This window comes from Xyrauchen texanus, chromosome 40, assembly GCF_025860055.1.
Source record: "Xyrauchen texanus isolate HMW12.3.18 chromosome 40, RBS_HiC_50CHRs, whole genome shotgun sequence".
Classification (NCBI taxonomy): domain Eukaryota; kingdom Metazoa; phylum Chordata; class Actinopteri; order Cypriniformes; family Catostomidae; genus Xyrauchen; species Xyrauchen texanus.
In genome coordinates, this window is record NC_068315.1 from 9,126,399 (window position 1) to 9,142,138 (window position 15,740).

Genomic DNA, 15,740 nt, shown 5'->3' on the forward strand with positions numbered 1-15,740 from the left:
GACAGATGGAAAGTTCTGTGTCCAAGATGCACTCAAGGAGAGGAGGAGGGGTTTGGGGGCTGCTGTGGATTAGATTGGTCTAATAAAAGAGTTGGATAATTGAAAGGCAGATTAGGGGCCTGTGGAAGAAACTGTTTTTGCTAACAAGCATTTGATTTGAAATAGATTGACAATATGTGTAGCATTAAGCAAACATGTGGCAACATGGTGAAAGAAATGCTAAGCAAACACGTATGTGTCTAAGAAAGAGCTACACGGAAATAAACTTGACAGAGTGTTCAGTCACAGTAAATAGGTCTTCATTGGCTACATGTCTGGCATCTTTGAATAAGCATCTGTTTGTGAGCATTACCTCCAAATACACTAACACACAAATGCACACATTGGTGTAATAAAGATTACCCACCAAGCTTGGAATCAGAGAAGTCAAGTAACTGTATCCTGGATGGAAAGCTGATCCCCCTCTCAGGTCACTGCCACTGGTGCTGGGGGAGGGCTCTGGTTACCCAGCTTTGTGTCAAACCGCCATCAGCAAAGAGTTAGAGGCTGGGGTGGAGGACAAAGACAGGAGCACTATAGAACGGGTGGATTACTCAGCCTCTAGAAAGGGTCTCTAGTGTAAGAGTGTGTCCAATATAGAGAAACGTATAAAAAGGGAGATAATAGAATAGAACAAGAGGAAGGAAACGTTTCGAAGTACACCTGGAAATTTGCTGTTGGCATTTGTTGACATGTCACAAGCTGGCCTGGCAACTTGGTGGGCACCTTAGGCACTGAAATGCTGCTTCTACTTGAGGGCTGAAAGGAGAGCCAACTAAACCAATGATGTGACTATTTGAAGGGGATGCAAAACTGGACAACACATCTGAAGAAAACTAAGATGTGGCTGAAGTAAAATGACAGAAGAGGACAAGAAGGAGCCAAATTAATCAAACGTCAAACAGGGGGACTGCACCGATAAGAAGTAAAGCAGCATCTCTTTAAGAGATCAGCAGTCCCATAATCCCAACGGCAGCCACTGAAGAAGACAAGAGATAGAAAAACGACAGTAAATTGAGAAGGAGAGGGAATGAGACAGAGGAAGCGGGTGAAAGAGGCACGGAGGGAAAGGAACCATTGGGATAAGAGTGACGTCAGCAGCTCTCTGGATTGAGGTGTTGAGTCCTCCTGATTATAATCTGAGCTGATTAGGAAACAGGGAAAAAATCTCCAGAGCCTCTGCAAGCTCTCCAGGGAGCAAGACATTCTTTGTAGGGAGAGGGGAGGCCAGGGACCAGAAAAACAAAACAAAGGAGGACCAGAGTTACTTAGAAAGTTAAGGCCTACATTAGGTGGCTACATTACAGATAACAGTCCATGAGACTATAGTGAAGTGGATTTCAGTTTATTTTTAAGAGCGGTCCCCACCGGCAGGCAAATTAATCAGGACTCATAGGACAGTTAACTGCAGGCTTTTGTTATTTCAGCTTCTTCTCTAAAGATTCAACACTCTCTGGCTTCTGTCTGGATTGCAAGCCAGGATGCCCTCCAATGACAGTAAAGCCCTCAAGCTACAGTTTGGACTTATTAATCACGAAAATCGTTATCTAACCGCGGAGGCCTTTGGCTTCAAGGTGAACGCTTCAGCTCTGAGTCTCAAGAAGAAGCAGATCTGGACTTTGGAGCAAGATGAGCAGGATGGTCAGGTGGTTTACCTGCGCAGTCATCTGGGTCGCTACTTGGCCTCTGACAAAGATGGCAAGGTGAGCTGTGAGGCTGAGATGAAAGAGAATGACTGTCGCTTTCTAATTGTGGCACAGTCAGATGGTCGTTGGGCCCTGCAGTCCGAGCCACATCTCCGCTTCTTTGGAGGTTCAGAGGACTACCTTTCCTGCTTTTCTCAGACCATTAGTGAGGCAGAACTATGGGCCATGCATCTTGCCCTGCATCCACAGGCCAATCTGCTCAGTGTAGCCCGCAAACGCTACGCCCACCTGGCATCCCCTGAGGGAGAGATTGCTGTGGACAGCAACATCCCATGGGGTGTTGATTCTCTTCTAACTCTTGTGTACATGGATGGTAAATATTGTCTTAAGACCAGTGACAGTCGTTTCTTGAGCAATGATGGGAAGCTCACTTACGAGAATGCCCGTGGGACAGGTTACACCTTGGAACTGAAATCAGGCAAGTTGGCCTTCAAGGACTGTGAGGGGAAGTATCTGGCCCCAATGGGGCCCACTGGAACCTTGCGTTCCGGACGCTGCTCTAAACCCGGGAAGGATGAGCTGTTTGATCTTGAGGAGAGCCATCCACAAGTGGTGTTTCAGGCCGCCAACAACAGATTTGTCTCCATCCGACAGGGTGAGTAGTGCAAGCCGAAACTCTTTGACATTCTCCTATGAGAAGACCACATGCTTCTGACATAAGAGATGCTTGTGCCAGTCTTTTGTTTCTGTTGTAGAATCAGATGACACAACTTTATTATAACTACTTAATAGGAAAGATCACCCAAAAACAAAAATGTTCCAATAATTTACTTACACTCATGTTGTTTTAAATCCATATAACTTACTTTCTTCTATGGAGATGTTTGGCAGAATGTTACCCTCAGACGTTTTTCTCCATTGAAATCAGGGATTTTTGAGCGTTTTTTGAACTAACCACAGACTTTGGAAAATGATGATGGAGATGTGGATTAATGTGGATGTGGCCTCCGTTAGAATTCACTTTTAATTTAAGGATACACATTTTGGGGTGAACTATCCCTTTAAGAAAATGTATGAAAGTAGTGAATATATTAAGGTGATCCCTCCACATATGTGGTACATGTGGTATCTTGTGTAACAGATGTTTATGAGACTTCAATACAACTTATAAGTACCACTAATACCTTTTAAGTAATCACATCTAGAATTCTGAAGTATGCAGTGCAAGGATATAGAATATCTGAGCTCCAACATGGCATTGCTTCAATGTAAATATTCCAGAGAAAATAAAAATGTAAGTTTGCAATCTATCATCTCAATTGCATACTGTCATGTCTTAGTAGTTAGATTTTAGTAGACTAAGCACAATCTGCATTATACTGCAATGTATTTTTTCAATGTTTTTTATGCAAGCATAACAATGCATAAAATAACTTGCGTGCAAAATTGCAGCTGCATGGCCAACTATGCACACATTTTCAGATCTATGGAAACTAGTCTGGAGAGCAGGTGAACACTGAGTCACGCCCATGACCATGACCTCACAGAAATAATATATGGCAGCTGTCTTTTCGGCTGAGTAGGCCAATATTAATCTACCAGACATAGACAATATTTATTCGCTGGCTACGTGCTCTGCTAACAAATATGCTGCATAACTGCAGTTTCCTGTCTTGACTGGGCAACTAAGTTCTGTAATGTAAATCTTGCATGATGTAATGTTATCCATTATCTCCAGTACAGAACTCTTGGTAAGCATTTTGAGCCACCTGCAATAGATCAATTATTGGATAAACTGAATGGCTTTGAATATCCACCATAGGGAAGGTTAGCTGGGTCAGTTACAGATCCTGTCTCCTATAGTACACTCATCTCTCTCTCTCTCTCTCTCTCTCTCTCTCTCTCTCTCTCTCTCTCTCTCTCTCTCTCTCTCTCTCTCTCTCTCTCTATCTCTCTCTCTCTCTCTTTGTTCTTTCAATGTTACTCTGCGTATCATACACACACTTACAAATGCACATATTCTTGTGCATAATTTTTCACTGACCAACACCCTGGCCTTAATAAATGAAACAGGAAAGAGTGGCTAACAGCAAACACTCTGATATGCTCTCATGCACATGTACACACACTAACAACCGCGCACACAACTGGCAAGGTGTGATAAATAATTGAGTGGATAGGGGCATTTCAATGATGGTGGAGTCTGCTTTCAGAAACTCAAGCCTTCCACTGCATTTCTTTATCTGGGGACCACGCAATATGCAGGTCCACAATGGGGACGCGAATCAGAGTCCTTCGGGAGCAGTTGGGTTCTGGGCAGACAGGCAAAAACCCAATAGGGGGAAAGAGACAATGGCAAGTATGAAAGTAAACCAGAGAAAGGAGAACAAGACAGGCAGGAAAAGAATGATCAGGCACAAAATCACAATGAATGGGGACACAATGCATTATGGGTGTGGACAGGTGGACGGTACAGCTTTTTTGTCATTGTCACTGTTATAAGATTGTAAATCAAAGACTTTAGTTGCAGCTCCCTTAGGAAGACATGATGTTGTATTGTCAGTTTAGTTGGCCCATGGTGATAGAGGCATTTAATGCCATCCAAAAAGTTAGTTTGTAATAGCAAAGCATGTGGGCCAGGGGCAGTTGCCAGAAGCCAATTGAGAGCAAAAAATATTATTTAATTTTAGCAGCTAAATAAGTTACAAGACTCTATAAAGCATCTACTGTGCAAACCCAGACTAAATTGTGAGGCCTAAAATGTTATCAGCGGAAGCCATCGTCTTATTGAACAAGGATTTACAAACTTACATTTTTTTCAGTTCAGTACTTTGAAGAACCTATTGAGAATTTAAGGAATATTCCAGGTTCAATACGTATTAAGTTCAATCAACAGCCATTTTTGGCATAGTGTTGATTACCACGAATATAATTTTGACTGGTCCATCCTTTTCTTAAAAATAAAATGACGAAAAAAATAACTTGAAATTCATCCACCTAGAACAGCAGTCCAATGCAAAAATAAAGATTTAAACAACTTTACAGCTCAAATAATGTTCTAATGTTATAAATAATATGTTTATTATAATTATAAATACTAGGTTTTAACAGAATTAATTTGAGTGCTTTTATAAAATTATAATCCATTGTAACTTAGATTTATGCTTTTTTTAAGAAACGTATAAAATTATATTAGATCAAATTATTATTTTTGGTAATAAAAATTATATCATAAATGCTGTTAATTGAGCGTATCTTAAACTTGGTATATTCCTTTAAGCAATTTCAATTTAACAAATTTTACAACATCTTATGTAAATAAACAAAGTAATAAAAATTTTTACAAGTGTGTTCTGTTTTGATATTTCTTTTTATTTTATACATTTATAATTGTTCCATAATATACAAATTATTAAGTATTGAAAAAGTAATCCCATATTATTTTATTTATATATTGATTTAATAAAAAAGACATTAATTGAACATAAATTCAAAAATAATTTTGTGAAATCCTGGTATAAAAATATTTCACCTCATATTTTTAGATCCAAAATTCGAATGTAAACAATCGAGATCTTTAGTCCCACATCATGACTGTAAGTGAATCATACTGTCTATGTTGTGCTTCTCTTGCCTCAAACAAATAAATAAATACAAATAAAATGTTCACTGTCAATTCACCATGAAATGTGAATGATCAACATACTACCAAAATCTAGACATTTCATTATGGGGGCAAAAAACTGTGAAAATGACACACACCAGATGGAAAAGTTGTTTTTAATGAGCGATAGGCGTCTTACCATCTATTGCACATTCATTTTGTGCAAAAACAATTAAGTAATTCTGTTAATGGATGAAGCAGTTCATTTCTTTTGGAGAGTCACTACATGATGAAGGGAACCAGAGATGACTTTAGACAGATCTGCCAATCAGCTCTGCAGGTCTGGGATTCATTAAGACCTTGGCCTCTTGCCCTGGGATGCAACACAAACTCACAGATGATCCTTTAATCAATAATGAGCACTGACAAAGGATGGTAGTTTTTCACAAATGTCACTAATTTCTGTTTTGGAGGTTTTGGCTGGGATGATGTTTCTTGATTTATGTTTGTGGAGTAACACTTGTCTGCACCAGGATTGAAGTAAATTGTGTGCATGGTTGCAACTTAATTCAGAAAGATGGCATGCACTCGGGTGGGTGGATCTGTTACCACGTTCTTCATCACCTCTGCAATGTTTCCTGCAGCATTGTGATCTGCCCCAGAAAAGGAGATGAGAAGAAAGAAAGAAAGAAAGCAAGCTAACATAATGAAAGCTAAAATTGGCAAGCGTGAATCACAGATAGTGGATTGTGGTATCACTTTACCATTCAAAATTAATCTCTGAGTAACTATCTTGGTACATTTAGAGATCATTGCTTTAGTTTGGGTGTGACCTATGATATAAACATAATGATGAGGATTGATTTGACCTGTTTAAATGTTAACCTTAACTTGAATCTGGGCATATAAGAGCAGGTTAAATCAAACACATAGTCATCTTTTTTTTGAGTGTTTTTTTGACCAGGTCCAAGTACTGTGATCTACTTGCCCCAGTTTTGAAAAGGCCCCCTCGCTGTCTCTGGGTACTGTTACATTCCACAGAAGTGGGTTGGTAAATTGAGAGGGAGCATTCTGTGATGGGAATAAGTTCATTCTCGGGAGTTCAGGATTGAGCTCAATAATCACAATGCAGTGGATGAGGAATGATCACCAAAGGAGATAGAGTGTCCTGCCCCAGCTGGCCTCTCTTCTTCTGTTTGGTGCAAAACGCAAGCAGAGTCAGACATGAAATTGGAAAATAAAGTGTAACGTACCACAGAAATGAAAATCACTTCAGCAGAGTGATGTCTGATCTGAGAAAAGAAACATCTGAAGCGGATTCTTTTTTTAACCACTGATTTTGTCTTGATTAGAAACTAGTCTTTGTTTTTTTTTTTTTTTTTGAGTGATAGTTGTGCTTGCTCTGCTGAAAAGACCACCTTAGACCAACTTGAATTTCCATGGCTGGTTAATGATGGTTAGTTGCTGGTCTAGGTGGTGGACCAGCATAAACAGTCAATATGTTCGCATGGACAGTAATAATCGAGTGTTTTTGCATTGTCGAGCTACAATCTTCATCTGCCAGTCCATGCCGTCTGGATGATTCACTATTCACGTGTACAAATCCTGGACACAGTTTTGTGTTCCATCACAAACAGTGTGCTGACACTGTGTGTTCTTTTTATTTTCTTAATCTAGCATACCAGATGTTTCTACAGTATCTCTAAAGATCTTTAAGAATTGGATTATAGAATTTAATTCCAAAGTATAACTGTATTTTCCATTGATAGTCCATGATGATTTGTAAACAGAATCATCCAAGCTCTGTTAGGGAGAGGTAGAAAGAGAAAAACAAACCCACAAATACTCTAAATCATATTGCAAAAAAGGCATTCCATGGTGGAGTGATCAATGCCTGCAGATTCTGCTGAACCTTCTGGTTTTGTTCCCAGCATGTCTGAGGCACCCTGTGGCATCCCGTCGAAACAGATGTATTATTTTAGGCTCCCCACTGGTTTTTCTTTGGCCCTCTTAGGGTCCTGGGCAGCAGAGCCAGAGGATTGTACATACGCTACTTGAAAAAGCTGCTTACTGGGCCCTACAGTGCAGCTTTTTATCTCTTTGCGTGCATAGAATTAGGAGAGTTCACAGCTTGTGATGGGGAGGGGCAGAAGGATGGCAGAATGGAGGGAGAAGGGGGTAAGGTGCAGGATCTGGCCTGTTAAAGGATTAAGAAAATGATCAAGGGATATTTTCGGATACATCCACTTTGGGCCTTATCCACTACAATCTGTCCGATGCATTTTGCATGATGGATACAGTTTTGCTGAGATGCTTGAGATTATGTCATTCATTCATTTAATTTATATATTAATTTATATATGAATAATATATTAATTTCACCTTGATCAATGGTGTTTTGCTAAATGGTAAACCACATTCCAGAACAAAAAAATATATAAATATGTATTTATTTAAAAAAGAAATAGTTAAAAATCAAGATAGACAGTGAAATTTGTATTGGCCTTATGAATTTGTAAGTACTTTGAATACTTTTAGGTAGGTAGGTACTAGGTAGGTAGGTCGGTCAGTCGGTCCTTCTATCTGTTTTTAAAAGGTTTCTTAAACATGGCCATTACATTTTAGCCCAATGAACTGCCATGACACGATACAAGGACTAATTGGTATGGAAACCCAGCGGGATACAACTAGGCGTCTGTCCCTGCCAAGGTCGCTGTTTCCATGCCAAGGTTTTACCAGTGCAATGGGAAAAATTCAATCCCATGTAGCATTACCTTACTGCACTGTCAGTGCAGTCATAATTGAATTATTTGATGCTTTCCGAAATTAATGTATTTCACATAATGTACATAGGCCATAATACACAAGAATGTATTAGCCGGATGTCACAATCTACAAAGTATATGAGCTTATGAATGTTATACAATCAAACAGCTTTATCAAGATTAATGGTTCAAATATACAAATGTGTAGACCACAGCTAGTGGTCTTGTTGTGTAATGGCTGTTAATGCTACAAATAATCCTGTTTTGCCATAAATCTGTCAGCATAGTTATGGAGTAAACCTCCTCATTTCAAACCAACAATGATCTTGCATTGTAGTAAAGGATGTTTATGAACAAAAGAGTGACATGTTTGGGCTCCATTAACTATGAATGTGAGTCTTAGATAAACAAATTCTGCTGTAGATGTTGCACCAAACAGGGCTCAGACTCAGGTTGATACCTGTTGTGCGTGGCAGGGAAGTTAATCATGTTGATTTGTCTCCCTTTAGGATACCAAACTGGGGGGATGTTCAGGACAAACACACTTTATCTTGTTTAAGCTGCTACTTTTAAAAAGCCCAGAAATGCATTTAAAATATTAAACAGTCAGTGTCAATCAGTGTGATTTTGTTACAGTAACATGTTGAAACAGAAATAAGTGACTATGTTGCTTTGTGTGTTTGACTATTGTATTTTAATGTAAACGCATATGTTAAAAGTGCACTTAAACTTAAGGGTAACATTCACCCAAAAATAAAAATATCAAATTTTGACAATATTTTCATTTTTTCCTTACATGAGGGTGAGGAAATGGCAAATTCATTTTTAGGTGAACTATCCCTCCCAAGAAATCAATAGTACTTATTACCTTTTTTAATAATGTTCACTCACATGAGAGGAAGACTCCAGTCATGATAGTAGACTAATAAAATCTGTTTTATTACGAGTGGTAATGAGCTGCCTCATGGGGGCTGCCATGTTGAGATCACATGAAGCTGAACACTATTTTCTTTTTCTTTTTTTTTATCTCAATAACCCGCTATTATCGGACACTTTGACTCACAGAATAAATCAGTGATGACTGACTGTAAATTACACTTCTATGACGGCATCAGGAACAGAAAGCTATTGCTTATTGCTGATAGTTGTCAGTTTAAGCCCAAAATGTCTACCATATTGGGCAACACAACATGAAAAATGATTGCGTGCACCTTTAAAAAAAAACAAGGACCAACTATTTTATCTTAGATCATGTTTGTTTCTTTATGCGCTTCCACAGGTGTGAGTGTCTCAGCCAATCAGGATGATGAGACAGACTTGGAGACGTTTCAAATGGAAATTGATAAAGACACCAGAAAGTGCAAATTCAGAACTAATGAAGGGAATTACTGGACACTTGTTGCTCATGGAGGCATTCAGTCAACAGCCACAGAAGCGTAAGAATTGCCTTTACTTTCAGTCCCTGTTCTCTGGGAAACAATAGATTTATTTTCCAGTTATTTTTGTTAAAAGCAGGGTATCCTGCTTTTTACCTGACAAACTGATCATCTCAATATTTGATTAGGGCATTGTCAGCCTGTCAGGCACAAAGCTGGGAACTTTCCAGCAATGTATTAAAGCAAGTAGCAGACTTTTTTTTATATATATATATATATATATATATATATATATATATAGCGAGAGAGAGAGAGAGAGAGAGAGAGCTGTGATGTATCTATGAGTAAATTCATACATAATACAAAAGTGAATCAGCTGAAAATGCTAAACAATTTTGTTTACTCCTTATTTTTCGACATAAAATAGATTAGAATTGATAGAATATGTGTTTATACTGTATGTCAATGGTTGATTTGCATTGTTTACTCCCTCTCTCCTGTGTGCAGCTGTGCCAACACCATGTTTGACATAGTGTGGCTTGGTCGGCGGGTGGCACTGCGAGCCAGCAATGGAAAATACGTATGCACCAAGAAAAATGGCCAGCTTTCTGCAGTCAGTGACTCTGTGGGTGAGTCCATATATGATGGTATCCACAAACCAAATCTAAATCAAATCAAATGTCATTTTTAAAATGCACAACAATACAGTATGCAGCAGTAACTGCAAATGATAGCGCTATTTCTGCAAGCTCATAATTAAGAAAGAAATCTCAATATTTAGACATTAGAGTTTAAAGCTCCAGAAACATAAAATAAACAGCTCTCCTAGTATAGTTAGAGGATGACCCTTTTTATTTCTCTTACTGTTCTTAATTGTTTTTTATTTATTTATGAATCGTGTATTTATAATTTTTTTTTATTTATATGTAAAGCACTTTGAATTGCCATTGTGTATGAAATATGCTATAAAAATAAAAATGCCTTGGCTTACCTACTGTAGCAAAGAAAATCACAAATGATATTGGTTAAAACTGCAATGAGAATCCATCTTGACAGCAATGATATTAAAAGGAGAGCAAATAGAGACTTTTGTTTTGGTGTGTATTACTTTTTTTCTTCTGATGAACACAAATTAAGATTTTTAGAAGAATATCTCAGCTCTTTAGGTCCTCACAATATAAGTGAATGGGTACCAACATTTTGAAGTTCCAAAAAGTACAAAAAGGCAGCACAAAATAATCCATAAGACTAAAGTGGACAAATCTATATATGCAGAAGCATATGATGGGTGAGTGAGAAACAGATATAAATTCCCCTCTCTGCCCAGTAGGTGGCGATATGCAAAACTATGGTAATTGTCAAAAACTTAAAAAGAAGAATGTGAAAGTGGAGATTGATAGTACAAAATTACTTAAATATTTATATTTTTCTCACCCACACTTATCATATTGCTTCTGAAGATAAGGATTTAACACAAGTCGTGTGGGTTATTTTTATGCTGCCTTTATGTGCTTTTGGAGATTACAAATTGTGGTACCCATTTACTTGCATTGTGAGGAACAGCAGAGCTGAGATATTCGTCTAAAAATATTTTTTGTGTTCTGCAGAAGAAAGAAAGACAAACAAATCTGGGATGGGATGAGTAAATGATGAGAGAATTTTCCTTTTTGGGTGAACTATTCCTTTAAGTCTCTTGCTTCTCAGAGAAATGGACTCTAGTAGTGTCTCTCTAATTTCAGATGAAATCTTAACAGTGATCTCACACTGTATTATAGGAACACAAATCAGATTAGACCAAAACCAAATTATCTGTGCTATGCTATCCACATTAAATGTATAGCTGCACTCTTACTGTATGTCAGCATTATGTCTGAATTTATATCTCCAAAGGAACTTATGAGAGACTAAGATGATACTAAAAGAAACAACCGATAACTCCATTATTACTGCTAAGCTATGAAAATGCACCCTTTGAGGAATAAAATCTTCTCTTGGGTATATCATTAACCTGTTCTTTCTCCAGGTGAGGATGAGCAACTGGTTCTGAAACTGATCAATCGACCAATACTGATCCTGAGAGGAGAGAATGGCTATGTATGTCACCACAAAAACTCTAATACACTGGATGCCAACCGTTCAGTTTATGATATATTTACGCTGTATTTCAATGATGGTGCATACCATATTAAAGGTAGGATTTACTTTAATCACATTAGGCAGAGCATTACATTTTCAGTCTTTTTTCTGTAACAACGCTATTTTGTCATGTAGTAAATCCCAACGTAGAAGCATATAATAGATGCACAGATCTGTGCAATTCTCAGCTTTTATGATCTTGGAAACAAATTTATGGACAAAAACAGCTTTTGGCAATGATGTTTGATTCATGTTTGTATGCACAGGTGTTACAAAGTTGATCTCATTGTTATCCTACAGGTGCTGGTGGCAAGTTTTGGTATGTGTCCACCGGTGGATTGGCGTGCTCTGATGGTGACACACCTGAAGATTTCTACTTTGAATTCCTGGAGCATGGACGGATAGCTATAAGGGGCAAAAATGGCAAATATCTGAGAGGAGACCAAGGGGGCAACCTGAAAGGTGATGGAGAAAATGCAGACAGCTCTTCCCTCTGGGAATACTGACACCTTTTGGACATTTAAGGAACTGTCATTCACCATTGTTAAACTTGGATTTACAGCCGAGAGGCATCAAATTTGAACAATTGAGTTTGAACATTTGGACATCTCTGTTTACCATCATTCATTTGATATAGAGTCAGTATTCACCATTACACATGTACTCTTACTGTTTCAGGATTATTTGCTTATAAAAAATGAACTTTTAGAAAAAGAACTGAATCTTTACCATATTGAATTTACTCACTGTTTCACTGACGTGCGGTCTGGGTAGGCAAACTAGGCACTGCCTACCCTGACAAAATTCAAAAATAAAATGTTTATTAAATAATAAACTTGTATTTGTATTTTTACTTTTTATTCTTGTGATATATATATATGCAATATGTGTGTTATTCCAACTGTTTAGACGTTATGATGACAAATGTAGCAGTTACGCATAATCAACTAAAAACAAATGGTAGAATAAGCAGTGCTTTTACGGTCCATTCATTGCAGACGACACGCGGAAAACCCATGTTGCGCATGCGCACTTCGATCCTGTATTCTTTAACATGCACGGCAAAAAGCACAAATCTGCTGTGCCTTTTGATGTAAATATGTTATGCCCGTAATCATCTCCGTTACGTATCAGACATGGACCAATTAAAATTGAGATATTCCTGGACATTTGCGTAGCTAACGTCATTACACCACAGCTAGCGTACATGCCTAATCCCTGCCAAATTCAAAATCGAAATGACAGCACCAGCCGTCATCACGGAATTAAGAATTTTTTCCAACTTCCAAGCTCGATTTTAATTCCAAATATGAGTTAATTGCAAGAGGGAGGTCTACGCCAGCCTTAGATGGACTAGTACAGCAAAAGGGCCCAAAAATTATCCGATGGTTTCAAACTGATTGGTATGTAAGAAAAGATTGGCTATGTGGCTGTGCTAACAATCAGCATCCCTGCCTGCTTTTTTCAACCAGTCAGACTGTTTGGACTTCAGCGGGATATTGTGATTTGAACAACCTGCCCGCAGCTTTAACCAAGCATGAAAAGTCGTCAGCTCACATCCAGTGTCAAATTACACTGAAAATCTTTGGAGAATCTCGGATCGACCTTGCACTTGACGAGCAAAGGAAGCTGAATATAACCTACCACAATGAAAAGGTAAAGGATTGTTGTATTGTATCTTCTGTTATAAAGATGAAGATTGCACATAAAAAAATAAGCACATAATGTTGTAAAAATAAACAACTTATGTTCTGTTATATGTTCTGTGTTTTGACTACTGAATTTTGTATAATAATATCTAATGAAGATATATTAACAAAATCGTATATATTATATATAAAACATATATAAAATACATATACATTTCTTGATAGGCCGTGCTTGTGCGTAACGTTCACTGTTTACGCGCTTGTGTGTGTGTGTGTGTGTGTGTGTGTGTGTGTGTGTGTGTGTGTGTGTGTGTGTGTGTGATAGAGAGAGAGAGAGAGAGAGTACACGATATACATCTTGATTTTTACATTTCTTGATATGCCGCGCTTGTGTGTAACGTTCACTGTTATTACGTATTATTAGCTTAAACAATAAATCAGGTGATCTGGCTTTGATAACTCAGTGCCTAGCCTCTTTAAGACATCACCGCACGTCACTGCTGTTACTCACTAAATAAACTGCAAGATGTGCTGCAAAAGAAGTATGTGGCATACCTATAAACCTTTTTTTCCACATAATCTGATGACATATTTCCACTTTAATTGAGCAGTTTAAATCTAGCAAATTTTTTCCCCTCTCTCTTAATGCACATTTAATGTATGTTCATTTAACTGTACATTTTGTTTAATTATCTTGGCTGTAATTAAAAATAATCTAGAAACTAGTCAATACTTCTGCAGCTGAGTTTCAAATACAGCTGCTCAGGTAATGACAGTAAATTTGGCACCTTTAATCACTTCTAAAAAAAAAAAGTAATTCTGCAGAAAAATCCCATTTAATTCTCCCATTTACCTGCCATTTACCCTGCTTTATTTATACATCCGTGTTCCAAACCTAATAAATGCGAGGGTCCATAATCTAAAGCAAGAATAAAAGTAGATGGGTATTACAAATATTAAAACAGGCTATTACTGGCAAATCTATAACATCTCTGTTCATTTTGGAACCACAATTTTAGCTTCTTTTTTTTTAACTTAAATAACTCTTTTTGTCTTTCACATACAGCCGTGGCCAAAAGTATTGGCAAAGGTATTCACACTTTCCCAGGTGCTGATATGATTAGTGAAATTATGTTAGCTGGTCATTTTGTGCCAGGGACAAAAATAGTGAAATTTGGGTTTTTGTGATAAAGTTAATTTATTTGGCCAATGAAGCTTTTTGCAATTATTTATAATGCATCTGATCACTCTGCACAATAATCTAGAAACAATGTGAATCAACACCACAACAACAGAAGCAGAAAACTTTGCGAAACACAAAATTCATGTCACTGCCTATACTTTTGGCCACGGCTGTATGTTGTTGTTTGTTACATTCCTCATTGTCTTGCAAGTTCCAGTGAATCTTATTTTATGAGAATTGATTCTTTAAACTTTTTGGAAATGAAGTGACAGAGAAGCCAAACAATGACCCAAACACCAGGAGACAACACATTAATTTATTTTCAGTCTCTTCCAATTAAAGGAATCAGAACTAAATCCATTTTATTCCCAATTGTGATTATATTTTAATTATCTTTTGTTTTAGTTTTTTACCATCTGGAAAGGTTTTATGATTATTACAATAAAATCCAGTCTCTAAATTTTGATGGCAATTAATCTAATTTACTGTAACCTGGGTTAAAGTACAACAAATTGATTGCTTCCATTTTGAGCTTAATTGGCAGCATAGGCATCAGAATTGTGTCCAGCAATGGTTGCGGTTGCCATGTGCTCTCCACAGTCTACAATGATACTTATTGTTACCAGCAGAGAGAGCCTTGTCTGAAAAAATTAACTGCTGGTGGCTGCAGTCAATAAGTAACAACCTTTAAATGCAACATTCCTGAATATGGATATAGGCTATTTTTATTCAGTTTCACAATCTAGGAGCCTTGTACTAACTAAAGTTTCCAGTAACATAGTACATTCATTTTGGCTATTGTAAGTGCAATACAGTCTGTAATTTCATTCTTTCCCAGATTCTAAATGTTTCTAATATTTATGATGTGTGAAGGAGACCCCATATTCATTTATTTTGACAACTAGTCAAATTTTATTTTATTTTATTTGGAGGGTATTTGGTAGAAATATGGTTATTGTGACAAATAATACATTATTATAAATTATAAATTATTCAAAAAAGTTTTATCAACTTAGGTTTTTAAAATGTCAATGTAGGTGCACGCACACTCACACACACACACTCACACACACACACACACACACACACACAAATAATAAATAAAAATAATCTTTTAATAAGTATTTTATTTAATGTTCTATGTACAGGAAATCAGGACCCAGTCCTACTGTGAAAATGAAAGAATGTTTTTCCATTCACAAATGAAGTTTGTGGTTTTGAGCTTATTTTCTTCTTTTATGTGTTTTACACTGATTTAATGAAAATGTTGAAAAAGATGTCTATAGCTTGTATTTTTCAATGCACTAATATATGTTAAAAATTAGTCTTTGTCGGAACTTTA

At 37.2% G+C, this 15,740-nt stretch overlaps 1 protein-coding gene across 2 annotated transcripts; it reads left to right on the top strand.

Moving 5' to 3' along the window:
* The first annotated feature begins 1,235 nt into the window (after nt 1-1,235).
* On the top strand, nt 1,236-12,325 carry LOC127633870 (fascin-2-like). Of its 2 annotated transcripts, none has more exons than XM_052113245.1 (5): nt 1,236-2,340; nt 9,334-9,490; nt 9,938-10,059; nt 11,454-11,621; nt 11,867-12,325. In XM_052113245.1, exons 1-5 carry the CDS (start codon nt 1,521-1,523, stop codon nt 12,070-12,072), a joined length of 1,473 nt encoding a protein of 490 aa, XP_051969205.1. In that variant the 5' UTR covers nt 1,236-1,520; the 3' UTR covers nt 12,073-12,325. The 2 variants fall into 2 exon arrangements, with proteins under 2 accessions (XP_051969205.1, XP_051969206.1); XM_052113246.1 differs by having other exon boundaries at nt 11,454-11,524.
* Nucleotides 12,326-15,740: the final 3,415 nt, after the last annotated feature.

Excerpts from the sequence above, each read along its gene's own strand:
- LOC127633870 (XM_052113245.1), top strand. The coding sequence starts at position 1,521 with ATGCCCTCCAATGACAGTAAAGCCCTCAAGCTACAGTTTGGACTTATT. Across the intron at positions 9,491-9,937 it reads CAGTCAACAGCCACAGAAGC|CTGTGCCAACACCATGTTTG; the intron begins GTAAGAATTGCC and ends TCCTGTGTGCAG. Across the intron at positions 10,060-11,453 it reads TGCAGTCAGTGACTCTGTGG|GTGAGGATGAGCAACTGGTT; the intron begins GTGAGTCCATAT and ends TTCTTTCTCCAG.